This window comes from Chenopodium album, chromosome 8 (assembly GCF_948465745.1).
Source record: "Chenopodium album chromosome 8, dcCheAlbu1.1, whole genome shotgun sequence".
Lineage (NCBI taxonomy): Eukaryota > Viridiplantae > Streptophyta > Magnoliopsida > Caryophyllales > Amaranthaceae > Chenopodium > Chenopodium album.
The window spans coordinates 76,083,036-76,108,783 of NC_137841.1; the positions used below are offsets into that span (position 1 = coordinate 76,083,036).

The following is a 25,748-nucleotide window of genomic DNA, read 5'->3' on the forward strand; positions in this document are numbered from 1 at the left end:
CAAAGTGTCTAACCATTGATTCTTTTATATCTACTCTCATACTTTAATCAAATATTCAAATGCTACTCAACTCTCAAGTAGGCATTATTCACTAGAAGATGTAAAAAATAATAAGAATACTTTGACTTTTGCACTATTTATGTGTTTATTTAAATTATACGGAGTATATTTTTTTGACTTATGGTACTTTAGGAGTACTTAAGACCAATTCAATGCATAGAGTATAACTAATATATGTTGCCATGTAAAATAATTAATTAGTTTTCTCGACTTTTAATTGAAGGACTCACATTAACATACTAAATATACAATTTATATATTTGACCAAAGTATATGGCTATATGCCATATGATTTATTATTAGTGATTTTTTGGAAACAAGTGAGAATTATTATTACAAATTAAAGTCCATCAAAGCAATTACAAAGTACGGAGTACTATTATTAGTGAATTTTTTATCCACTATTCAAAAAACTAAAATAATTTTAGCATCAAGTTTTTATTTATTTATTTATTTAATAATATATATAGAAAAAACAAAATCAATTATATATTTATCTAAAAAATAACTCCGGTTTTACCCTTGCTGTATAATCATTTAATATACTTTCTTTTCTAGTATTAAGTTGAGAATTTATCGACAATTCACGAGTAATTTGGTGTAGTAAATGTTTATTTAAAGTCAATTTTTAGCTTCTTATATGCAACCCTCGAGTTACATATTTTTTTTTAACTCTTGGTTGGTCCATGATCATTACTAAAATTTACCATTTGTGAATTGTGTTTGAAAGAGGCCATTAATCAATCATGAAATGCAGAAAGGATCATATATCTTAACAAATACAGTAATCTTAAAGACCAAATTGTGTTTATTGACGGGCTCAATTCTCTTAATTATTCCACCATGAAAACTGTTAAAAAAATTGTATGAGAAGGTAGAAAAACCATTAATTAGTCATAAAGAAAGCTGCAAAAACCTGCATTGGAGACCATGAAAAAGCACATTGCTACAAGTGACAATTGCTTCGGAATTGATGAAGCATTCATTCCCTTATCAAACCCACCATTCCAACTCTCAGATTTTTCTTCGCTTAAATTGTTACAGCGCACAATTTCAAAACTTGGAAGGTACGAAGTTACCCAAAAAAAAAAAGAAGAAAAAAATCAAAACCCTTTCTTGTTTTACACAATTATACTTTTTTTTTTGACAAAACCACAATTATACTTTCAAATGTGAAATTAACATCAAATTCTTTAATACCCATCTCATATGATCTTATTTGATGCAAGATGCTATGAAAATGAAGGTATGTTTGCTTCTGTTTCTATTTTGGGCAAAAAGATATGAACTTATATTTTTTATTTTATAATTATTTGCTCCAAGTTTTCAATTTTGACTTACGGTAGTATTTGTTATCTGGGTTTTATGAATACTTTATGTTGGAGTTACATATTGTATTTTTTATTGTCATAATTGTGTATAATTACTGGGTTTTTGTGAATTATAGGGTTTAGTTTCTGCTTTATTGTCATATTGTTTGATTTTTGATGTCATGCAAAGGTTTATTATAGCAGTAATAATGTTTTGAAATACAGCAGAATTATTTGGTTTAGGATTTATGTTGCTGATTATGTAGTGTGTGATATGTGTAAATTCTTATGGAGTTGAGAGTTGTTGTACAGCTTAGGGTTGTGTGCACAAGATTTTTTTTTGACATTATGAGCTTGTGACAATTTTTATATTATTAGAGAAGTATTTGGTGAAGGCTAAGTTTAGGAAGTTTTTTTTAGTGATATTAGAGTGGATTGGTAATGGTTTCTATTAGAAGACAATTAGACTCAAATTGGAAATTGACCTATCTTAAAGAAGAGAAGATGAGAGGACATGTAATTGTTCGGTTTCGGAATTATTCTTACAAGGGAAAGTATAGATTATCAATTGTGCATATCTATGCTGGTATGCTAGCATTAATGCTGCTTGTGTGTAGTTGTAGATTTAGTGGTGGTTTTTGTGTAGTTTGCAATATGATTAATGATCATTTTTCGACACAAGGAAATAATATAACTTTCTTGCTTCCCGAGTGTATTGTATGCGCCCATTCAACTCAGACAGGTTCTTTCTATACTGCTAAAGCCCATGGATGCTATATGAGGGCTGCTATGTTAATTCCCAAATCATTTTTCACCTTTTGTTTTCCATTTTTGCATTGCTATAAAAAAGATGTGTGATCTTCCTCTTAAGAAGACCTTGGTTGGAGTAACTTTGTTTAGTTTAGAGGCTAAATGAATAATCTTAGCTTAGTTTTATTTTCAATATTACTTGTTGAGAATTCTTGTTTACATTTCACTGCAGGAGATAGGGACAAAAAGTCGGATTGAGTGCAACAATTCTAAGATTATGTATGACAATATGCTGAAGATTCTGGATAGATATATGCAAAGAAATTTAGAGGTGATGACTTCAATAGAGCCAACATTATATCCTAGTGTCTTGGTGCTTCTGTATTAGCAGTCTTTGCTTCACATGTAGTTGTTTGGTAATTCAGTGTTTAATAACTATGTTTTATATATTTAGTTTTTTTTGGGTTCCTCCTAAAAGTTATATCTTTTTTTACTACAGGGAAAACCAGCCAAGATTTTCAATACAGAAGTGGAGAAAAGACTTGAGATGATGAGGAAATTATTAGTACAAAATGTGGGGTAAGTACTTAACTAATATATGGGAGACTTAATTGGGTGAAATGCTTTTAAATCTTGTACTTATTTTGCAGAATAGACAACTTAGGATTTCAAGAAATCAACTGCAAGGACTTCAAATTCTGTAATGAGAATGAGGTAAAGCCATTTGGTTCTTTCTATATGTCTTATGATTCAATTGAATACTATATCATTAGAATAAGTGTATGTATTCCTTTAATCAGATGTACTCAAACATCAAGCAGAAAAAGGCAAGTGAAGCTATTAATTTCCTGCACTTGTAAGTTCCAGGCTTCAAGCTGACACCTCTGTTCAAGTCCTTTTTTTTTTTGTTTGCCTTTTCATCCAATTATTGACAAATTTGTTGGTCTTTCTTCACAGGCCAGTTGAAGGAAAATTTTATAAACAGAGTGATGACAAGAATGATGATTCCACTTCGGTACTAAAATTTTTTGTCTATTTGAAATTTTCATTGAATCACCTATATCTTGCAAAGATTCTAAACAAAGAGAAAAAAAATTACATTTTCTACATGACACAGGTAACTGATGAGTTTGTCAGCATGTTATCAGAAGCTTACAAGGACAAATCGGATCTTCATTTCATTCCAGCTATGACGTTTGTGGGTTCATTTCTTTGCTTTATTTTATCATGTCCTCTAGTATTAACTTGCAACTTGAATAAAGTAAATGTGAAACTAGCATTTTCATGTGTGTTCTGGAACATGTGATATATTTGCATTCACAGAATCAGACATTCTAGTCATGTGAAAATTTGAACTGCAAGGAAAACTGGGAAGAGAGTGCCCCTGGATGGAAGAAGGTGAATACATGTTTGGAATGTTGACCTCCTTCATTATCAGTTAGCTACGTTTCTAATAATTTAGAGTCCATCATAATGAAGAGCTAAGCAATACTTCTCTTGGCACTTATGTTTAGTGTCATGATTTTTTTTGATGGATGCATCGTTCATGTCAAGGAGGAAATTTTATGTTGTGAATTTCTGTAGTGAGTAGTGGTGTGCAGCCATAACAATCAACTAGTGTTATTCTGGTACTCAACTACTTGTAGAGATATTACCCTTGATTGTGTTTTGTCATTGTATTCGTTGAATTTTCCTTCAGGCTGTCAGGCATTTATTAGTTTTCTTAAAAATGTTTCAATGTGTGATTGTTCTTCTTGCCTGCTTGATTTCCAGTTGGTTTAGATGACCAGAAATCTGAATTTAAGTTATGACAATTGGACAGTACATATGCTAAAGATTAGCATGCAATCAAGATTGACATATGTAAAAGTGGAAATATACATTATTGGCTAATAGGGAGAATAGTACCATATGATGGGTTAATAATCTTTATTTGATCCATCATAATTTTCCTAAAACTCTGACCTTTGTACAAAAAGGTCTGCTTCTTGTATATATATGTTCTACCTTTGCTCAATTGCTCACTCCTTGCACAATTTATTTAATATATATATATTTTTAATTCTTTCATAAGTTGAACTTTGCCTAGATTCATGAAGCTTTTTTTTTTTTTAAGAAAGCTTTTTTTTTATTAACTTTTATTTGCCTGAGAACCTTTTAAAATCTTGAAAAATAAGTTCATTATTTTGAAAGAGGAAGCATCGCAAGTTCTTTTTGTTGTAAATGTTAAAGTGCCACATTTAATTTTTTCTTTTTATTGTGCAGAATAAAATAGTTGCAGCAAGATTAGTTTTACTTGATGAAATCAAAAACAAAATTGCATCTGATGAAGAGACATTGGCAGAAAAAATGAAGGTATATAGTTATATATTCGCACTTCTGTTGTCATTTACTTAAATTTGTGCATTCTTTGAGTTCTGTAAAAGTGAAATGTTATTGAGAGGATGTCCTCTATTGAAGGGCAACATACACAGGATGGGTTCCATCCTAGCAACTTGTTATCATAGATTAATGACAAGAAGTTATTTGACTACAGTCTAGTTTATTGATGTTGATTTAAAACACTTGTAACAAAATCAAATTTTGCTGCAACAATTTTGTGATTGATCTTCCTGTTTCCTGGGATCAACTGAAATTATCACAAGGGTCTTACATACTACTATATTGTCGGAGAAGTAAAATAGCACTACTTGATGCACAAATTAGAGGGAAAAAGATGTAGAGACTTTAATTATAGGATTACCTTCTCCTTTTTTTTCCCCCCCATCCGTAGGCCATGGATAAAAGAGATATTCCGGTCATCACTGAGTGAATTCATGTGCTGCACTGGGTCATTGAACTGCTTTGGATTTTTTTCCTCGGGATTTATTGATGCCCTTTCTATGTATTATATAGCTGAATGATGTACATTTACATAGAAGGAAATTCCAATAATTAGGTAGCAGATATAGTATAAAACAATTGAAATTACTTTGCAATTTTTCTAATATCATTAAATAGGAAGGGATCTTGTAGATTTTTTTAATTAATGAGAAAAGATAGGAATGTAGCATTCCTCTTAGAATATAAAACTTTCATCGTTGTTTTAGTCTGAAAACCTCTCTCCCCCCCCCCCCCCCCCCCCCCCCTCCAAAACTAGGGTGAAGAAATCTGCATATTCAAAAAAAGGCTCATTAGTATTATTAGCCTAGACATTATTCTGGAAAACAATATAATTATTTTTTACGTGTCATTGCCAACTAAGAGTTATTGCTGTATCTCAGGTAGGTGAATCCAATTCAAGGCAAAGCATGAAGCAATGTTCTGTATAATTTTTCTGCTCAATTTCATTTTATAGGGAATGTGTCTGGTGGAAATTCGGAGGACCAGGAAGTTACAGAATTTGTTTATAAAAGTTATATAATTTCGAAATTAGTGCCATTTCTGAATTTCAGGCACGTAATTGTCAAAAGATACAGTATTTTAAAGTTTATTGGGTCTGCAATGTGTATGTATTATAAAGTGTTAAATTATGCTTGTAGAATCTCATCTGGCAAAATTATACTATTGATTGCTTTCACAAACAGAAGATTTGATACTGTCTTAGGATAGATTGGTGTCATAATTGATTTTAACTTTGATAAACATTTGCCCCATTTCTTGCTTTGAAGTTGCTCAGTTTTTCTCTTGTATTCATTATTGCACATTATATGAAAATTAGTCGACAATTTGGTGTCCTGTTTTTTTTTTTTTTTTTTCCCAAATAGTTGCATAGTCTTTTATAATTTCTGAACTGAAATATTATAGAATCTGTTTATTACATTAATTAAGTTCTTACTTGATAATTCTTTGTGACGTAGTACATGCATCATATTGTACTTTCTTTTGAAAAGTTCTCTATTGGCTTGTAAATTTGAAATTATCAATTAATTGGCAGTATGTTAACTGATTTATTGCATTTTTTATGGGGTGGCAGCCAATAGCATTAAATCTGTAATTAATATCATTCTTGTCTTGTGTTGAATGAAAAAGCTTCACTAAAACACCAATAGTGTGTTGCAGTTTAGCAGAATGTCACGTTATTATTTTGCAACGTAAACGTAATTGATGCATCTCATGATATAAAGTGATACACCTTGAATTTATCAAACTATGAAGCATACTCATCTTTCCTCTTTGATTTAGGTCTATTCAATTGGATATCAAGCCATTCAAATTTCAATTTTTCTTCCAAACTTATGAAATTATTTAGAGTTTCATATTAATGACATTCATATTTACTCCTTTGTTGTTAATTTTCTCAGGGAAGATCTGATCTTTTTGATGTGAAAATGGAAAGCTCTTTATACTCTAATGTTTCACTTGAGGTATGGGAAATTGAATATGCTGATGATGTTCTAAAAGTTGCTCATGTTTCAATTTCTCGTTGCACTGATTTTATCGTTGATTATTTATTTTCTTAATTGGATTCTTTTTTGTGATAAGTTTATGTCTTATGGTGCTCTTAGGAACTATATATCGTCATGCAAATGATTTGAACATTTTAAACATTTGAAGTTGTATGGATAATGGGTTTAACAAATTGAATTCGTAATTAACAAGTCTGACGTTACGATTGGGATTTAGTAGAAGTAATTGGTTTCAAATCTTGATATTTATCTGTGGTAATATATCAAGTGTTGAATGAAAGTCTTCAAATGATTTTCTAGAGTTAAAAGAGCAAATGGACAATAATTGCTAGAACTATAAAGTTATATATGGGCTTGACAATATGAGTCCTTAATTAACAAGTCTGAAGTTATGATCGGGATTTAATAGAAGTAGTTAATTTCAGATCTAGATTGTTATTTGTGGTAATATATCAAGTGTTGAATGAAGTCTTCAAATGGTTTTCTTGAGTCAAAAGAGCGGATGTACAACAGTTGACTAGACCTTTACCGTTATATAACAATCTATTGGTAAATCTGTTGACTTGGTTATGTCTGTCACTCTGTGCTTTGTGACTCTTTCCCTGAAAGAATAAAGAAAGAATTAGAAAATCAATGGAAAAAAACAAAGAGGTTTGATTGCTCTTTGTCCAAATTCAATACAAATATTGCCTTTTGCAGACAAGCTACCGCATATACTTTATGTTTTATGCTGACAGGACATTACGTACACTTCAAAAATTTCTGCCACGATTTAATCGTTGCTATAATATTAAGCCAATTGCTACTCGTTTTTCTTAATCTAGTCATCTTGCCACCATCAAGCTCAATGATACATCCCTGGTTTATTCGATCTTTTAGAAGGCTATGTTTGGTATCCCATTTCATCTACTTTAAATAATACGGAGCTGAAATGCTCTGAAATGTTTGAGGTGCTGAAATAAATAGATTTTTTGTTGGCATGTGCCTTAAATAAAATTTAAGTTGCTGAAGTAGGACTTTACGTGAGATTCTACTCTTTATAACATCTCATAATAAGGAGCTGAAACTTTAGATTTATCCATCTTTAATCTACAGGTTTTACTCTAAACAGCAAACCAAAAAAAAGTTAGCTACATAAACAACTAGTTCTACCTAAAAACTTGTACAATAAACTATCTTATCAGTTACTGCTCCTATTCAGCTAGTGTTGCCAAACATAAATAATCAAAACATGGGTTTTTTTTTTTCCTTTAATAATCGATATTGCCTCTCTTTTACATATAACACCCTAACATGTGATGAAAATAGGATTTTTTTTTTATATCATCTGGGGCTGTCACATTCTCTCTAGTCTCAGATCACATATCCAGCAGAAATTTTGTAAGATGAGTTACTTTTGTTTCTTGTATCTCTTGATATAGCTAAGTAAGCTAACTAGTATAGACACTAAAGGATATTTTTGTGAAAAGAGCGCCCTGTCTCTTTTGTTTACTGATGTGAAGATACCTAACTACAGTGAAATTACTTTATATCTAAAGTTTCCTATCTCTGTATATGTACCTGACCGTCTCATTTTCTGGGCTCATCCTACATTCTAGCAATTGCTGAACCCCTGTTTTTCATAATAAGCCCTATATGATAAGTGAAATTCTTGTAGCAAGGTCCTGACTTCACAATTCACATAGCAAATGTAGCTTGAAGCCAAACTAGCGACTTAAACCTGTGATCCCTCTTCTCATCAAGTTAATGTCTTTGAAAGATTACCAGCTAGTCTATCTCACCCAAGTTTTTTTTTTGTTTACTTTTCTTATTCCCATTAATCCAAAGGAAGATTTTTTTTTTTGTTTAAATCATAATTTGGTAGCGTAAAATACATTTCCCTTTAAGTTCTGTATTGTAATGAATACTGTGGGGGATAAACAGTTAAACATCACCTTTGTAAAGTTTGCAGCGGTTTTTCATTTGCCATTTATGTCAAGTGATGCTAAATTCTTTCTGCCCACCTCTATAGTTGTAGTCAATATACTTTCACGCTCGTTACCATTTATGACAATCAATAAAAGTTTTTCTTTTCATTTTTCCCTTGTTTTTTTTTTTCTCCCGATTAAGTTGATGCTTTGCCTTAGAATTAAGCTCAGATTGGTTCTCTTCTCGGACCAGGTAGTTACTGCCTTACTGGGTGAGAAATTAAACTCATGTGTTTAAATTGGTTTGCAGATTAACCCCCCCCCCCCCCCCCCCCCCCCCTCTTCTCTTTTAATCAGCTGTTCACCTCTTTTTCTCCTTCATTCCCCATCTTGCTTCATCCCTCCTCCCTTTAACTTCATTTCTTTATTCCTCTTCCCATCCTTTCCCTCTTCTTTCATCCTCCCTTTCTCATTCTTGTACATCCTTTGTCACCACTATTTCTCTTGTTGTGAGAGTGAGGAATAGCTTGTTGTGAGAGTGAGGAATAGCTCAAGTGGTTAGAGCAAAGCCTCCCGGTTCGAGGAGATCCTGGGATCGATTCTCACCCCCCCCCCCCCCCTTGTGGCTCTCTAAACACTAAAAAAAAAAAAAAAAAAAAAAAAACTATTTCACTTGTCCTCCCACCCTTTGTTTTTCTTTCTTATCCTCCGCTGAGTTTAAAATATACCTTGTGTTTTCGAGTTAGCACACCAAAGTTCCATAACTAGAAGCGTAGTGGGCCATAAATCCACAAACAATCTACATTAAGAGAAGAAGATTAAAGGTTTAACATTATTTTTTTTTGTTTAATTAATTTTTGTTGTGTGTTGTCAAAGTGGTGATGACTTGGAGGACAGGGAAACTTTTTTTTTTGTTTTTTGTTTGTTACTGTGGGCATTATTGGTTATGGAGTTTTTTTTTTTTTTTTTTTTTTTTTTTTTTTTTTTGGGGGGGGGGGGGGGGGTGGTTGAGGCGTGTTGAGTGGTGATAGGCTCTGGGAGAGAGTTGATCTTGTTTGTCTTGTTTTTTCATTTTTCCCTTGTTAGTTATAGCTTCGAATGAGAGTGAACCCATACCAACGTGATATTTAAGGTCCAACGTGATGGAGCCCTACATATATCATGGATTTGAGGTTGAGAATTAAGATTAGGTACACAGTTGTGTAGCTACGATACTTGGACAGTGGAAGTGGCTTGATTGTGCATCAGGACATTTAGTACCCTTAAGCTCCTATTCCTCTTGCTCAAATTATTTTTCTCCATAGACATACATATGATTTCTCTATTCCTTAGAATATAAAATATAGGGTGTATGGTTCGTTAAATTGGAATGGATTGGTATGGAATCTCATACTAGGATGGTATGCATTCAAAATCCTATACTATAATACTAGTCTAAGGCTGCTTGGTTATTGTCGGAATGGTTTCCGTGACTCATTAATGGAATAGATTGTGAATGTTAGGGGGTGAGGTGGGTATGGAACTATGGAATCATAGGGTATGGGATAAAATTAGAACTCTTTTGGTATAAGATATCACACTAAAAGACTCTATTCAAACAATAAAGTGGATGGAGACTAACTTTATTCCATCTTATTCCAAAAGGTCCAACCAAACAATTGCTAGATTGTTAGGTGTTTTTTTTGTATGTAATATATGATCCATACATTTTTTATGAGCCTATCAAACAGTGTGAACGAAAACCAAGTCCTAAATACTCCCTTCGTTGATGCGTGGAGTATTAGGAGAGTAATATAATATTGTGAGTGGGTGAATAATTTATTATAGTAAAATTAAGACGGGGATCATAAAAGAGAAAGTATGTGAGAGAGAGAAATGATAAAATAGTTTAAGTGGAGTTTAAAGTAAGAGAGAGAAATGATAAAATATGGTATAAAGTTACCAAATATAGAAGTGGATGCATTAAAAAAAACACCCATAAAAGGAAGTGATGCATTTAAAAAAAAAATACACGAAGGGAGTACCTTTATTGTAGCTCAATAGTAAGTGTTTCCCACAGCTAGCTCAGCTAATTGGCTGAAGGAAAATAAGTGACATGTAGAATTACGAAATCTTTGCAGAACCTTGACCATGCTTTTGATTAACAGCAGTAACAGATCTTATCTAGTCACTGGAACAAAATTGTTGCCAGAAATTTATTTTATCCCAAAAAATAGAGAATGTGCTTTTCATCAGGTCAACTGTCAATGTATGAGCTTTAAGTCTTTAATAGATTTCCGCTTATCTTGGCAACTACAGCTTACCAAAATCTTCTAACGTGTAGTTACTAAACGTTGTATTACACATGTCATTAATGCAAGCTCTGCATATATTTTGTTGAGAAGATTTAATTAGCAACAACGTGCTTATATTTTGTTGAGCCTGGAGGTATTTGTGCGTGTTTTAGTATTGGTGATGACAAAGAAGTGAGTTTGGTGAGCCAGCTGGGGATTAGTGTAGGTATGTATATGAGAGTGCTGTTGTAAAAGAAATCGAGGCCAGATAAGGAGTTTATTTTTAACATTGATATATAATCTTTAAGGTTATAAGCTGATAGATTTGGTAGTAGTGCACTAGTACTAATAATGGAAAAAAGCATGACTGTATAAAGCAATCATAAGGGACAGTTAAAGAATGGAAATTATTATTAGGGATTTTACATACATAAGAACTATGTAGTCTTAAGGGTCGACCTTGCTCCCTTTGAGGGACTACTTTTGCTATACTACATTCACTATATCTGGCTGTTATTGTCTTGGTTGTACCTAGTAGTTTTCCAGAGCATTGTCAGTATGATTGACCAAAAATAGCAGCAAACTAGTATATATATATATATATATATATATATATATATATATATATATATATATATATATATATATATATATATATATATATATATATATATATATCTTCACTATCTGACCCTTAGTAGGTAAAAAACCACGGAATTAAAATCCTTATCTTTCGCCCATAATGGTCAATTCTTTTCGTTTTTTGTTTCCAGGGTAATAGTGAGGTTGTTTTGAAACTGAACCAAGCTTTAGAGCCTCAGAAAGAAAATGATGAAGTGTCAAGTCAAGGCACTCAGGTAATGATCTTGTCTTATACTTCTTCAATTAGCCTCGTTTATGATATACTTGTCTGACATGTGTTGAGTGGCCTTCTATTGTATATTTATATATTTATTTTATTAACTTTTGAATAGCTGGTCTAATTATTTTAATCTAGTACATGATGTTTCATGCCTCAAATTTGTAGGTTGATTCAAGAAAGTTAAAACCAGGGTGGCTTGAAAAGTTTATCAAGAAGACTTTCTTTGAGCCTTGCTCTGAACATCCTATTCGCCGGAATGAGTTAAACAAGTATTGTATAGACTGTGATACATCTCTCTGCCAATACTGTGTGTCACTAGCTTCCCATTCAGGCCATAGAATTTTGAAGATCTATCGCCATGTTTACAAGGATGTGGTTCCTCTTGATGAGATAGAGAGGCGTATTGATTGTTCAAAAATCCAGGTGATTACTACCTATAAAATTAACTGGGGACTTCTTTTATTTGGTTACCAATTAAATGATACTTGCCCCTGCAGTAGCTACTAGACGATCCAGAAACAACATTTCCTTATTCTCCCTTGCATTACATAAGTACACATTGGAATATATCAGTGTTATTTCACGAGGATGCAGTTAAAATGTTGCGTTTTTGACCGTTGGCTCTAACCTTTTCAACGATGTTTCATCTAAGGGAAATTGTAGGAAAAGTCTCTAAATTCGGGAGGTTAGTGGAGGGATTAAGGACTTATGTATTTTATGGGAACTTGGGTAGCTAATATATATCTGCGTCTGTGTTTTTTATTTCCTTTAATCTTCCAGGACAGTTTCTTTGTTCTGTATGTCTGCCAAATGAGAATTGATATGGGTTACAAGGCTAGTAGATTACGAGAAAAATCAAATATTTGCTTTTGATGCTTAATTACCCTCTATATGGTAAGGCCATAAATATGAGGGCTAATTAAATAATTTTTCTTCTAAAATTTACTGTTTCTTAGACCTAATCTTTCTTTGAATGTGTGGTTAGCCATACAGATGCAACCGGCAGTTGGTCGTAGCTTTGACTCCATTGCCACACTCAGGGGCGAAAACAAATGAAGAGGCGGCATGCCAGACATGCAGAAGAAGGTTGATTGAGTATGAATTGTATGATTACTGCTCCATTTCCTGTAAGGTATCATGATTTTTAATTTTTGTAGCCTCATTTTACTAGTGTTTTTGAAAGCAATTGCAAATTTAAATTCAAATGGGTTAAATTCAAGATCCTATATACTTTGTAGTATGGTGTCTAAAAGTTTGCATAATATAGTGTAGGTTGTGTTGGTTTGGTAGGAAGACCTTTTTTTAGGCAATTTAATTTTTTGTTATGGTGGAAAATAGTTTTTTGAAAATTTGGAAAAGTTTTTCCTTATTTATTAAAGGATTCAACATCTTCCTTACCATCTCCTCCCATTACTCTTTTGTCCCTTCTCATTTCTACTTATTCTTGCAAGCTATCAAATAAAGGAATATAAAATTTTGAGAACTGATTTCTTTTGAAAACAAGGTTCAGTTTGAATTGCTTTTTTCTATACCAAATACAACCGCAATGATGGTACGAGGTTTTACTAAAAAACATTGTTCAATTTGTTCTTTAATGGTACAAAAAATAATAGCATAACCGATTTAAACAACATCGTTCAATTTATTTGATAATGGTACTTAAAATAATAGCATGACCTTATTGTGCTTGCACACTGTCAATATAGATCATACAGACTTTAACATGCAGCTTGTTTTTTTGGTTTTCACTCATAAACAGTGACTATCATTATATTTTTTTGGAAAATTTAACAAGAATAATCCAACCTTTGTTGAATTCTCTCAAAATAATCCAACCTTTCGATTAACCCTGAATAATCCTAAGTTTACTACTTATTTTCTTCCAACAACCCTAGCAGGTCACCTTACCCTTTGTACCATGTTACCTTCCAAGTGGCATTTTCTTATTGGTCAATTTTTTTAAAATTAATTTTAAAATAAAATAAAATAAAAAAAATTCTCTCTTCCCCATCCTGCTTGTTTTTCACTCCTTTCCCTTTCCTCCATTATCAGCCACCAAAACCATTCATCACAATACACGGGGCCACCACCTACAACCACCTCAACACCACCAACATCACCACTCAACACAACAACCAACCCACAACAATGCAAACAACACAACATCTTCGATGTACGACCACCCCCAATTCAGCATCAAATTCAATTGATAAAGAGGGAAGAGAAGGGAAATGGTGGAGTTTGGGGTTTGGGTTCTGGGTTGGTGGAGTTGGGGTTTCGCCGTTTCGGGGCATGGGTGAAGATGGGTTGGTGGTTTCAGGGTATGGATGAGGCCGTGGGGGTGGGATTGGTCGTTTAAGCTAGGTGAGGTTGCTGGTTTCGAGTCTGGGTAGGAGTGGGGTGTGGGGTAAGTGGTTGTGGTGGTGGATGGCTGAGTTGCAGGCTGAGTACAAGGGGGTGGCACGTAGCAAGCTGATTGTCAGGGAGAGGAAAAGTTAGTGGGCTGGTTGATGGGGAAATGGGGTAGGTTGATGGCGAAGTGAGGTAGTGGCGGGAAGTTTCAGGGAGGTGAAGGAGCCATTGTTAATGGCTAGAAGCTTGAAATGGAGTTGAGGAGGGAAGAAGGAAGAAGGGGAAAAAATTAAGGGGAAAAAAAAAAAAAAAAAAAAAAAAGAGTTACTTGAAGTTCAGGCAACCGGTCATATAGGCTTGGTATGAGATAATAAGTAGTAAACTTAGGATTATTCAGGGTTAATCGAAAGGTTGGATTATTATGGGAGAATGGGGCAAAGGTTGGATTATTAGTGTTAAATTTTCCTATTTTTTTTGTAAGAAAGTGAGTATCATTATATTGGTAATTCTGCCACCCCTCTATTTCCTTCTCTTGTTTTGAAGGTTAGATTATTACAAATGTTATTACTTTGTAGTTTTTTGTTGTTAACCATTTGCATATTATGTCTCCTTAATTTTCTGTTATTTAAAACATATATATGCATCCTAGGTTGGCGCTTTCTTGAAGAAGCAAAATGATCATGATCCTCCATTCCTGTTGCGTGATCAAGTGGAAGAAAAACCGATATCATCAGAACCAGCACCGCCAGTACCAACAGAGAAACTGACCAGGACTCGCAAGAGAAAGGGTACACCTTATCGTGCTCCTCTTTTTTGAGGAATTTCGAGATTGAAAAAGTCTCTACTCCAGTTTAGCTTGTGACCCTATTTTCAATTAGCAATGCCAGAACATTGTCAAACCAAACCATTATTTTTAAAAAATATTATTTAGGGATGTGGCATCATCCTTTTTATCTTGTACTTGATTACAAATGTTGCTGTCTTTAATCCTATGTTTTCCTTTGGAACATGCTTAAAAGGAATATTAGAAGGAAATGATGTTTAAACAATTCTAAATAGTTATCGTCGTTTTGTGTATTCATTTAATGAGAGTCGAGCTCACTGATTCAAGATTACTAGTCATTCGGAGTCTCTCTAAACACATGTATTGAAAATATGAAATCAAGTAACATAATTCGAAATACAAATTTAAACTAATAATTCGCATGCACATGTTCATTTGACAAAAAAATTACAATTTTAGTAACAATTGAGCTCATTGAGTTTTAATAGTTTAATGTTTGAAGGAAAAAAAATTGTTTTGGATATTGGAGTTAGCATCTCATCAAGGACATCAACCATTTAGTAAAAGCAAATAACCCATTACTGTGTTACAGAAGCTAAAACAAAATTAAGCTGTATAGTGGGAAGTGAAACATCATGGGCAACCTTTGGCCACGATTATGCCTTGATGCCTAGTGACCCAATTGACATAACAAAAATAAAGCTCTAAAGGAAGAAGTGTGCTTCCACGCACCATGGGCAACCTGATTATGCCTTGGTGTCTAATGACCCATTCGACGCCCATATTGATGAGGGAGACGACCCGTGACATCATGCCTTTTTCTTACCTTCCTTTTCATCCACATATGCCAATCAAACATACTTTTAAAGAGATTCTCAACAGTGTAAGGTTTTGCCATTATAATGGTACATAACACTATCAGTCTTGCATTGCAATTGATCAAAATTTACATCGGTTTGTTGGGCATGTGTTTGCGGTGAAGTGCTATACTGCCATCATAACTGATACAAAGAAAAGATTAGGGTTTCTGTAGAAGAATAACAACAGTGTTCTTGAGTTCAACCGTACATCAACAAGATAATGTAATGGGGAGTTCAGTTCTTCCCTATTTTCTTATGTAACTGAACAGATAATTTGGTGTTTACTTAGAGGTTTCTACTCATCAAAACAAACCCCAAACATTCATTACACCTAAACTAATCCAGTATACAACATTGATAGGACTCATTTGCGAAATTTGAACCAGTACAAGCTGCAGGTGCCTCACCAGAACTTCATCACTTCACACTTTGGCTGATACGCCATGATATATTTTTTCATATGAATCTTTCTCAAGGTGATACAAAACGATCTTTGAAAAAGCTATCACAAGAAGAATATTTAGTATAAAAATACGCTATATCAAAGAATGAAAAATGATCCCTAAATCCCTAATATGAATGGTGTATAAATACTTCTAATCATAAGCATCATGATAGTCGCCACAAGAAAATTGGCTCAAACTTCAAACAGTATTGTGGTTGAACTGGTATCTTCAAACTTCAAAGAGATCTGGTTAAAGGCAGTGACAAAAAAAAGTCCAAAAATCTACCTGTATGCTAGTTAGATTTTCTCTGGCACATAGCTATCGGACTCATGCTTCTTTGCAACCAACTTTAAACTTGGCTATAAAAAACCCAATTGTGTCAGATGTAGAAGGATCAAACCTCTGCACAAGTTCCTCTTCCCCAGGCTTTAGCCATTCCTCAACATATCCATCAGACAACTCACAGTGACCAAGCAGGCCCGGCCCACCAACTCTTGGATGCTGGGGTGCTAATGACAGAAACGAATATTTATCAAGAGCATAACGCACCAGAGCTTCATTTTCACCAGGGTTTATTGTACAAGTTGAATATACAAGAACTCCTCCAGGTCGAACTAGTTGCACTGCTTGATCAAGCATCTTCCTCTGGTATTTCTTATGACTCTTCAAAGATTCTAAGGTTTCCTCACCAGCAAACAACCGAGGTCTCAATCCAAGAGCAGAGCAAGGAGCATCAAGCAGAACTCTATCAAAACTGTAAGGAGCAAAGCCTTTTGATTTTTCAACTCTACCACCATTGACGTGATTCTTTCCAATCCCATTTTTGGTTCTTTGTTTATCCTTCCCGCATACAGACATGATATTGGGTACTAGTCCATTTCCATCTCCATTGACTACGTTTTCCCTGTGAAACAAATTACCATTCATCTTTTCCTTAGCAATGGAACAAGACTTCGAATTTGTATCTTCAGTCTTGCCAGGCACTTTTTCTGTAGCAAGAGCATCTGTAGCAACAGACTTCAGAGCATCAAGCTTGTACGTTACTATAGACTTCAAGCCCATTTCATCAGCCAGATTTTGAACATCCATTACCTTATTGTGTGATCGATCTGCAGCAACAACCTCTCCTTCATCTCTCATAAGCATAGCTATAGCAGTTGTTTTACCCCCTGGAGCTGCGCACATGTCCAATATCCTTTCACCCTTTTGAGGATCTAAGGCATGAGCAGCAATAATGCTAGGAAGGTTCTGGAGAAAGATCTCACCCTCAAGCACATTGTTAAAAGAAGGAAGATCAAAAACCCTATTACTCATAGAAATAGCAATACCTTGCAACACTCGGAAAATTCCGGCCCTAGACATCATTGCAGTTCCTCTTCCAATATACAGGCCTTTCCGCTGAAAATATTGGGGATCTGTCTCAGAGCCCTGAAGTACAATCCCACGTGTTATTCCAGTACCTCCCCATTTACCATCAGGTTCAGGTTGTTCGATAGCAACAGAAACAGCAACAGAATCTCCCTTTTCAACATGAGCACTACACGCCAAAACACCAGGGACATAAACCTGAGCACCCCGAAGAACAGCCTCAGCACATTTGCGGCTTACAACAACCTCCTTTACAGGCTGTTCAGTTACATCAGCATATTCAATTTTATGAGGTCCTGTGCCTTGAACAAAGACAACATAGTCTAGCCCAGGTATAGGGCACTTGTGTATGAGATCATTGTTTATGTCTCTGCCATCTGTTCCTTGTTGCATACTCAACAGCTTCTCGATGACAGCATCACTAGTTGTCTTCATTACATTAACACGTAGGCAAGAGTAGCAAGAAGGACGTGTGAGAGCTTTAGAGATACGATCAAAATGGTCAGCACCATATGCCTTAATGAAGTATTCTTCAACCTGAGGATTCCAATTAAGAGTTGGGTTATAGCAATAACGCTCTGAGGAATCCATCTGAGGAAAGGATTTTGTATTTAGTGTGGAGCAGCCTTTCTGAAGCTGTTGTAGGTGCCTGACAAGTAAATCAAGCTTAATTTAGTTTTCCTGTACAGAGATACTTTAGCTAATTAGAATAAAATAGTACATGACAACGAGAAATAACAAATGCCTGTACACTCAAGCATTCATTCAACAGAACACTCTTAAAAATGAATTACACTTATACAAAAGACAGGAGTAACACAAATTTGAAATCCAGAATTACTCACTACCTTTTTCTGGAAAAAGGTAAATGTGATGGGATCAAAATAGATTTAAGTTCGTCTTTATACTTGGCCTCCAAATAAACTACTTAAGTGTTGACTAGTCCAAAGAAGCACATAGAAGATTTGAAGTTATGCAATGTTAAAAAAATTACTGGGATTTATGATTCTCATACCAAGTATTTCCAACAAATCTAAACCCACATAAATAGTGTGATTCGTGCATTGTACACGCCTCAATCATAAAGAAGCTTCGTTTTTTTATTTCTCTCTTCCAACCAGAACCACAATGTCAGGTAAAATTTTAACCTAGCAACAAGTCTAAAAGCTTGAAATTGCCTCTGAAATTTCCTTAAAATCTCAGAAGTTAGCAGTCTCTCGAATCAAGTAATATGTGAAATCAATGTTCGAATTTAGTAATTCTTTGACAGTGTAAATCGAATGTATCCTCTCATTTGTAAACAAGGACATATCAAACCAAGCAGTCCAGTGTCCAAAATCACATCAATGTCAACCAAATCATTATCCAATCATATAGTCAGAACTACAAGTACAAGTTGTGATTTTGACAGCATTTTTTGTTCCAAAGTTGCAAAATTACCCATCAAACTATACATGCTTCAAAACATTTGAGCACTAGGAAATACAAAGAACCACCTAATCAAAATTGGGGTTTCCCAAATCACTTCCAAAATGCAAAAATGAACAATTACCCACAAAATAATTTACCATTATGTCAACATCTTCATCCAATTCTAGTAATTTTTCCAGAAAAATCAGAAGCTAATTAACCAAACCCAGAAAGACTAACACACCAAATTAACCACTCAATCAAAAGAAGCCTCCAAAAACAAATTACAGCATACATTTGAACAAAACTCAAAATACCCAGAAGATCAAACAACATAATTAAAGAATCAACCAAAATATAAATGTAATGCTAGAACAGAAGAAGAAAACAGAGAGTATTTATTTAAAAATGGTGTATAACCTGGAAAATGAAGCTAGGGTTCTTCGCAAATGAGCTGCAATAGTACGTATCCGCATACCATAGATATTGATTTTGATTTTCTGTTGGGAGTCACACTTCTGTTGTAGAAGCGGCGGAACTTCAACCTTTAACGAACGATTTTTTTTTTTTTTTTTTTTTCCTCACTAAGTTTTTAAGGTTTATTATATTCCCTTTCCCTAAAATTTTGCCTCATTTAATTTTTTTTGATCTCCAAAACGAGTTTTAGGGTCTGTTCACATCAGTTTAATTTCAGTTCAATTCAGTTCAGTTCAGTTCAGCTCCAATCAGTTCAGTTTAGTTTAGCTCTAATCAGCTCCTAATTTCCTTCTCTCATAAAATATTCATTTCAGCTCCAATCAGTTCAGTTCAATTCAATTAAGCTCAGTTCAGTAAATGTGAACATACCCTTAGTACGGAGCTCAGTTCAGTATTAATAAAACTTACAATGAATGCAATAAGATCTCATATAATTATACTATCTCTTACTCCGTATAGATTAAGATTATTATTTTACCGTTAAATATTTTAAAGTTTGACCCAAATTATTATAGTAGAGTTAACGATGTTAGTGATTAAGGGTATTTGGTGACATTTATTTTCATGAAAGTTACGAGTATATGGTGGATTCAAAAATTCTGATGAGTATTTGGTGAAGTAAACATCCGTTAATTTAATCATCGAAAGTAAATAAGCAAAAATACCTTGAGTAATATAAGTTACGAGTATATGGTGGATTCAAAAATTCTGATGAGTATTTGGTGAAGTAAGTGATAACTCAGGGATTTTATTAGTTTTGAAGCTCATGTTGGCTGCACAAAATATATAACAACCATGCATGCTTTAATATAAGTTTGTTTGGTTTAACATCATCTATACAATTTATATCAGTGTATGAATTATGAAGTACACTAATTGGAACAAACTTCATTAAGCCAAAGATTAATCTAGGCGATTTGAATATCAAGATTAATTAGAAGGATCATCCAAATGCTGTACAAAAACATTTACCTAGATAAAAGGATCTGAAATTCCTTGGAGTGACACATACACTCCTTTAGGACGAGTACTAGGGAGTTCTATAAGAGGTTCATCTGAATTTAGCAAAATCATTACCACTTTTCGCATTTTCGGTCTCAAGTTCGATTCCAAATGCAAGCACGCAAGTGCCACACTTAAAATCTTGACAACTTCATCCTTGTTAAACTCCCCATTTAGCTTAGGATCTACACACTCTACCAACTTACCCTTTGTATGCATATCCCATGCAAAGTCTACTAAGCAATTTTCCCCTATGAGGTTGTTAAATCGCTTTCCAGACACTACCTCTAGTGCCACCACTCCAAAGCTATACACATCCGACTCAGTTGTTGCCTTGCCAGTGTAGATCAACTCCGGGGCCATGTACCCTAGGGTTCCAGCAAGTATTGTAGTGACTCCCGCGGTGTTCTTAAGCAGTCTAGCTAGCCCAAAATCACCAAGATGGGGGTTGAAGTCGGAATCTAACATGACATTGCTAGGCTTCACGTCTCTATGCACTACCGGATCACCACATTCTTCATGGAGGTACAACAATGCTGAGGCCAACCCGGTAAGTATTTTACACCGCGTTTTCCAATCAAGGAAGCTTTGTCCTGTAAGAAACTCATTCAGGCTCTTATTCGCCATGAAGTCATATACAAGAAGAAGGTGGTTGTTCTCATGACTCCAACCTTGGAGTTGCAATATATTTCTGTGTCTTAGACGTCCAATAGTACATATTTCAGCTAAATACTCCCTCTCACCTGTTAAATTAAAGGATTCCATCACTAAATAGTTGTTACATTTGACATTTAAAAGCCAAATTTATAAACTTTTGATCATAATAGTATATTAAATATTTAAAATTCATATCAATATATAAATACCCTATGTTTAAAGATAGTGATATGGTTAAAGGTGTATTTTGAGGACCATGCAATAAAGTCAAATAATAATTAAAAACTAATTTTAGGCAAAAGGAAAAGCATATATTCATTGGCAATATCAATACTAAATTTCAACTAAGAATAGATTACTAGATTAGATTAGATTGGATTATTAGATTAGTTAAGGAAAAAGAATTTCAACTAGCCTTAAATTAGATTAAATTGTGTACTATTGGACCGAACATTATAGCTCAATAGGTTGGTGCTAAATTTTATTCTATATGTTCTATTTATATTTTTAAGAGTAACATTGGTGATGTGGTGCTACTTGATCGAGTATCTCAATAAAAAATTCCTCGGATTTGAGAGGATTGCATTACTAACAAGGAATAACGTGCTATGTGGCGTTAGTGAATTATTATGGATGCAAGACAAATTTTGAAATTTATAGTAGTAATAAAAAAAAAAAAAAAAATTGAGGTTAAAAAGAGTTAATTACCTTGCTCAGAGGTGGCTGAAATCTTCTTAACAGCAATAGTATGAGGAGAATCAACAAAATGTCCTTCATAAACACTTCCAAAACCACCACTTCCTAACAAGTTATCCTGGCTGAAATTCTTAGTAGCTTTAGCAAGCTGCTTGTAAGTAAACATCCTAGGAGCCGAGCCGGTGGCAGCGTACTGTCTCTCAAGCTCTTCCATCCTCCTAATCATCTCCCTCTTGTCAATAATTCGACGTCGAATCACAGGAGTTGCAAGCACAGACATGAGGACTAACCCGACTAAAACCGGTAAAACACTTGCCAAAGTAATGATGCATAACTTCTTGTTATCTCTCAAAGTGTTGTTTGGCAATTTTGTGGAAGTGAACACCCAATCATGTAGTTGGTGAGTCTCACTAAGAAGCCCAGTTGATGCTGTAAAACCTATGTATACATTTTTTGAGACATATTTTGAGACTTTTATTGAGTGGTTTAGGACACTTTCTAATGGGTTACCTTGATAACTCACATAAATTTGAAACTCTTTTTTGTGTCCATTGTATTCTATCTTGACATTGATTTGTTTTCCACTCTTAAGATAAATGTTGGATGAATTTAGGGTCTGTGCTGTTAGTGATTTCATTGCACTTAATGAATCGATCCCAATGTGGTTGTCGTCTGGATCCCATTCGTTCTTGAATGTGTCAAACTCGATTGCTAGCTGTTTGAAATCGGTGTTGCCTGAATAAATTGTTAGAAAATATACATTAAAATGAATTTAATAAAATCTCGCCGTATTACTTGTTTTCATTAAAAAAAAAAAAAAAAAAAAACAAAACAGAGTACTAAGGTGGTAATAAGCATGTTTTCTTTATAGACCAATAAGGCTTTTTTTTTTTTTAATATATATATATTTTTTAAATGCACTAATTATTGAGACTGATCACTGTCCACTGATGTTCTATAATTGTAATTTAATGGTTTTAAACTATGGAAAATATACTTTACTGAAATGATTAAAAGGACAGCCTATCAAATACGAATTGATGTTGAAAATCACATACTCCGTCTATCTCTTTTTGTTCTTCGCACAGTCTCTTAAGAGAATTAAAAAAAAGTCATTTTATATTATGATGAACAACAAATAGAGACGGAGGAAGTACACACTAATTAACATTGACGAAGTCAAATCTATGATTAATTAAAGTGGGAAACTCAATAAAATGTTAAACCAAAATAATAAAATTGAAGGAAAAAAAATTAAAATAAAAATTTACCTTGTTGTAATGGATCCTGAAGACCAAGATAAGAGCCAGCGCTAATATTTGAAGGAGATTTATCATGTTGAGCCAAAATAAAAGTCATACCATCACCAGAATAATTCAAGGGATTAAAACGAGGGAAAATTATAAAGGAGAAACTTGTACAAAATGAAGCTGGCCATATTTGTACAGGTTTATGGTACAATACTCTAGCAAATGACATGTAACCCGATGCGGACAAGTTATTCGACGATGCGGCCGTGGTTAAATTCAAGAACCCTCCTCCTGGGGTGGCTGCTCCCATGCACAATAGGCCACCCCCTGCTTTGCAGCTTGAAGTGTTGAAGGATGGAAAGGAGAATGTTACATGATTATTTTTAACAATATCACATGAAGATGAAGTGACTAATAATGAATGTTGTTGTTGTAAGAGGAATAATATTATTGTTGAAATTTCAAGAATGTGTTGAATTTTTGTAGATTTTTGCATTTTTGTTTAGATGTTTGATTGTTTTGGGAGATAGATGAGAATTGTTGAAATTGAGATGGTTGTACTATTAGATGAACCTTTGTGTTAAGGGTATGATGTGTTGCTAATAATAATGCAAAAAGGGTATGTAGTGCGACAAAAAATACAAGTGTTTTTCATTTCTTAAACATCTAATATATAAGGCAATAACTATCCCATGTGAAATAAAGGAGAATGATGAAACTATTATTCGTGAATAATTTAAAGTGATCCCGCTAGAGTATTAAAAAACTGACTATTGACCACTAATGATCAAATTTCAAGTGCACTAGTCCAATAAATAAGCAAATTCCCTTTAAAGTTTGTTAGGGTTTGGACCACACGCATTACTAAGAGAATAAGACCCTGTTCTTTAGAGCTGCTCTATACTGCTGAAATCTGCTCTGCTCCTGCTCTAAGTTCACTCATATGACAAATTGGTAAAAGGAGATTAGGAGAAGTAGTTCATTAGTAGCCTTATAAAGTGTTTAACTCACTCATATTTTAAAAACGTGGGACACTTATATGTATTTTTAGGAAGATTATGAACAAAAATATATTATTATCTATGGTATAGATCAATTGTTTTTGGCTCAGTGCTTATTACTAAATTCGATAGTAGTACTGAATTAAGGGCCTCCTATGATCTTATGTTGTTTTGTTTAATAAGATATGGTTTCTGGTGTTGACTAGATCATTTAATTTGGACTTAAAACCAATTCTGATTCTAGGTTTTGATGCTTCAATTTATATACTCATATTACAACCATACAATTATAGTTTGATTTATATGATCGGTCAAGTTCAATGAAGCCCGATCCATACACTAAGGTATTTCATATATGAACTATATACTAATAATCAACTATGGTTATGACTTGATTTTATGTCATAACAAAATTAATCAACCTAGTTTACAGTTATTTTAATTTGCATATTTTTCACAAATAAGAATCTGTTTTATATATTGTTTGATCCTATAAAAAGACAGGTGTTTTATTAAATACAAAATTGGTCATTGTTATATATTTTATAAAAATTACTATTTGAAAACATTCTAGAAATATGCTTATTTGCTTAAGAATTAAAAGGTGGAGTAATGTCTATGAGGTCCATATTAACTTAACCAGAGGTTTAAAGTCGTAATATTTCTTTATTAATCGTGTAAAAGACGCTAGGGACGACACAAGTTGACTATAAATTCACTAATAATAACTAATAAGAATCAATATCTTTGTTCGATCTCCAATATAAAAAATGTAGACATTTTTTATGATGTTAGTTGGAGAATATGTTATAGTATTTGTTTAAGGAAATGGATTGGATCCATTATGATGTCGCACACTTACTTTTTGAATATAGATGACAGAGAATCTATAGTAAGTTATGAATGACAGAGTAATATTATACCTTATGTTCATTTAATAAGTGATACAGAATATATGTTTAAAAATTTGGACATATATTGAGACAAAGTTGAGACATACATTGTATAGGCATTATATAATGTACACATTGAACAAGACATAAAATTAAGTTCAAATATGGATCATATATTGAGTTTTTATGTATCTTACGTACAGTTTGTAATAAGTCATGTATTTCATGTGTTACTTTTTTCAGTTGGTTGATTTAAAGTTATACCATGATTTTATCATGCATTTATAACTTAATACTATTATAAGTAATAAATTACAAAGTAATTAGTTTCAATATTTCATATATAATGTCATTTTCTACCCAATTTTTTTCGAACTTAATGAGTAAATGAGAGAAAAAAAATAATCAACTCAAACGGGAGGTATAATAATGTGTGTTGGGATGAGGGGCGGCTAGAGAAAAGTTTATTTATTAATACGTTCTACGTAGTTACATGATGATGCATTGATTTTGGACATAACTTTAAGCGAGTAGTGATCACTGACCATGACAAAATTTCTCCAAGGCCGCCATGGGAACAGGGAGGTTACAATATATGGTGAAATGGAAAATCAAGAAAACTTTAGTCGTAGTAATTTGATATTGCATTAAAAATATGGTATAATTGCGGATAAGAATTTAAGCATATGTGATATGTCCCCATTAGGGCCATATTATCATTAACATCATCCGTTTTTTTGTTTGTTGTAATGTATTGATTTTTGAAGTACTTACTTCATAGAACTATCCATTATTCATTGAACTCAACACTTAAATTTTCTTTTAATTACATTTAATTTTATGTTTAAATTGTCATTCACTAGGTTTTGTTCACAAAATTTTAAAAAAATCGGGTGAACAATAATTATTGTACATCCATTATCAAGATAGCCTAAAGTGATTAAAAGTTACCCTGAATAAAAGTTACCTCCTATATGGCTATATGCATAAAAGTAACCCAAT

At 33.5% G+C, this 25,748-nt stretch overlaps 3 protein-coding genes across 5 annotated transcripts; 1 reads left to right on the top strand and 2 right to left on the bottom strand.

Annotated features, from left to right (window-relative positions):
* The first annotated feature begins 874 nt into the window (after window positions 1-874).
* On the top strand, window positions 875-14,855 carry LOC145556777 (uncharacterized). The gene is made up of 14 exons (XM_081618425.1): window positions 875-1,127; window positions 1,290-1,306; window positions 2,353-2,451; window positions 2,620-2,699; window positions 2,771-2,834; window positions 2,921-2,976; window positions 3,078-3,135; window positions 3,238-3,318; window positions 4,386-4,475; window positions 6,404-6,466; window positions 11,462-11,545; window positions 11,716-11,973; window positions 12,536-12,682; window positions 14,552-14,855. Exons 1-14 carry the CDS (start codon window positions 1,034-1,036, stop codon window positions 14,717-14,719), a joined length of 1,359 nt encoding a protein of 452 aa, XP_081474551.1. The 5' UTR covers window positions 875-1,033; the 3' UTR covers window positions 14,720-14,855.
* Window positions 14,856-15,967: 1,112 nt separating this feature from the next.
* Window positions 15,968-19,343, bottom strand: LOC145556778 (rRNA (cytosine-C(5))-methyltransferase NOP2C-like). 3 transcript variants are annotated; one of them, XM_081618427.1, is made up of 3 exons: window positions 19,191-19,343; window positions 16,278-18,009; window positions 15,968-16,048 (listed from the first exon to the last, which is right to left on the bottom strand). In XM_081618427.1, the coding sequence occupies exons 1-2, from the start codon at window positions 19,244-19,246 to the stop codon at window positions 16,320-16,322; spliced, it is 1,746 nt and encodes a 581-aa protein (XP_081474553.1). In that variant the 5' UTR covers window positions 19,247-19,343; the 3' UTR covers window positions 15,968-16,048; window positions 16,278-16,319. The 3 variants fall into 3 exon arrangements, with proteins under 3 accessions (XP_081474553.1, XP_081474552.1, XP_081474554.1); XM_081618426.1 differs by having other exon boundaries at window positions 15,968-18,009; XM_081618428.1 differs by having other exon boundaries at window positions 15,968-18,041; window positions 19,191-19,305.
* Window positions 19,344-20,049: 706 nt separating this feature from the next.
* Window positions 20,050-23,366, bottom strand: LOC145556779 (L-type lectin-domain containing receptor kinase IX.1-like). The gene is made up of 3 exons (XM_081618429.1): window positions 22,874-23,366; window positions 21,615-22,337; window positions 20,050-20,992 (listed from the first exon to the last, which is right to left on the bottom strand). Exons 1-3 carry the CDS (start codon window positions 23,346-23,348, stop codon window positions 20,220-20,222), a joined length of 1,971 nt encoding a protein of 656 aa, XP_081474555.1. The 5' UTR covers window positions 23,349-23,366; the 3' UTR covers window positions 20,050-20,219.
* Between the last annotated feature and the right edge of the window lie 2,382 nt (window positions 23,367-25,748).

Coding starts and splice junctions, on each gene's coding strand:
- LOC145556777 (XM_081618425.1), top strand. CDS start 1,034: ATGAAGCATTCATTCCCTTATCAAACCCACCATTCCAACTCTCAGATT. Junction 3,136..3,237: donor AGAATGATGATTCCACTTCG/GTACTAAAATTT, acceptor TACATGACACAG/GTAACTGATGAGTTTGTCAG. Junction 6,467..11,461: donor ACTCTAATGTTTCACTTGAG/GTATGGGAAATT, acceptor TTTTGTTTCCAG/GGTAATAGTGAGGTTGTTTT.
- LOC145556778 (XM_081618427.1), bottom strand. CDS start 19,246: ATGCGGATACGTACTATTGCAGCTCATTTGCGAAGAACCCTAGCTTCA. Junction 18,010..19,190: donor ACCCTAGCTTCATTTTCCAG/GTTATACACCAT, acceptor TTTACTTGTCAG/GCACCTACAACAGCTTCAGA.
- LOC145556779 (XM_081618429.1), bottom strand. CDS start 23,348: ATGCAAAAATCTACAAAAATTCAACACATTCTTGAAATTTCAACAATA. Junction 22,338..22,873: donor TCAGGATCCATTACAACAAG/GTAAATTTTTAT, acceptor CAATTTATTCAG/GCAACACCGATTTCAAACAG. Junction 20,993..21,614: donor TTCAGCCACCTCTGAGCAAG/GTAATTAACTCT, acceptor TTAATTTAACAG/GTGAGAGGGAGTATTTAGCT.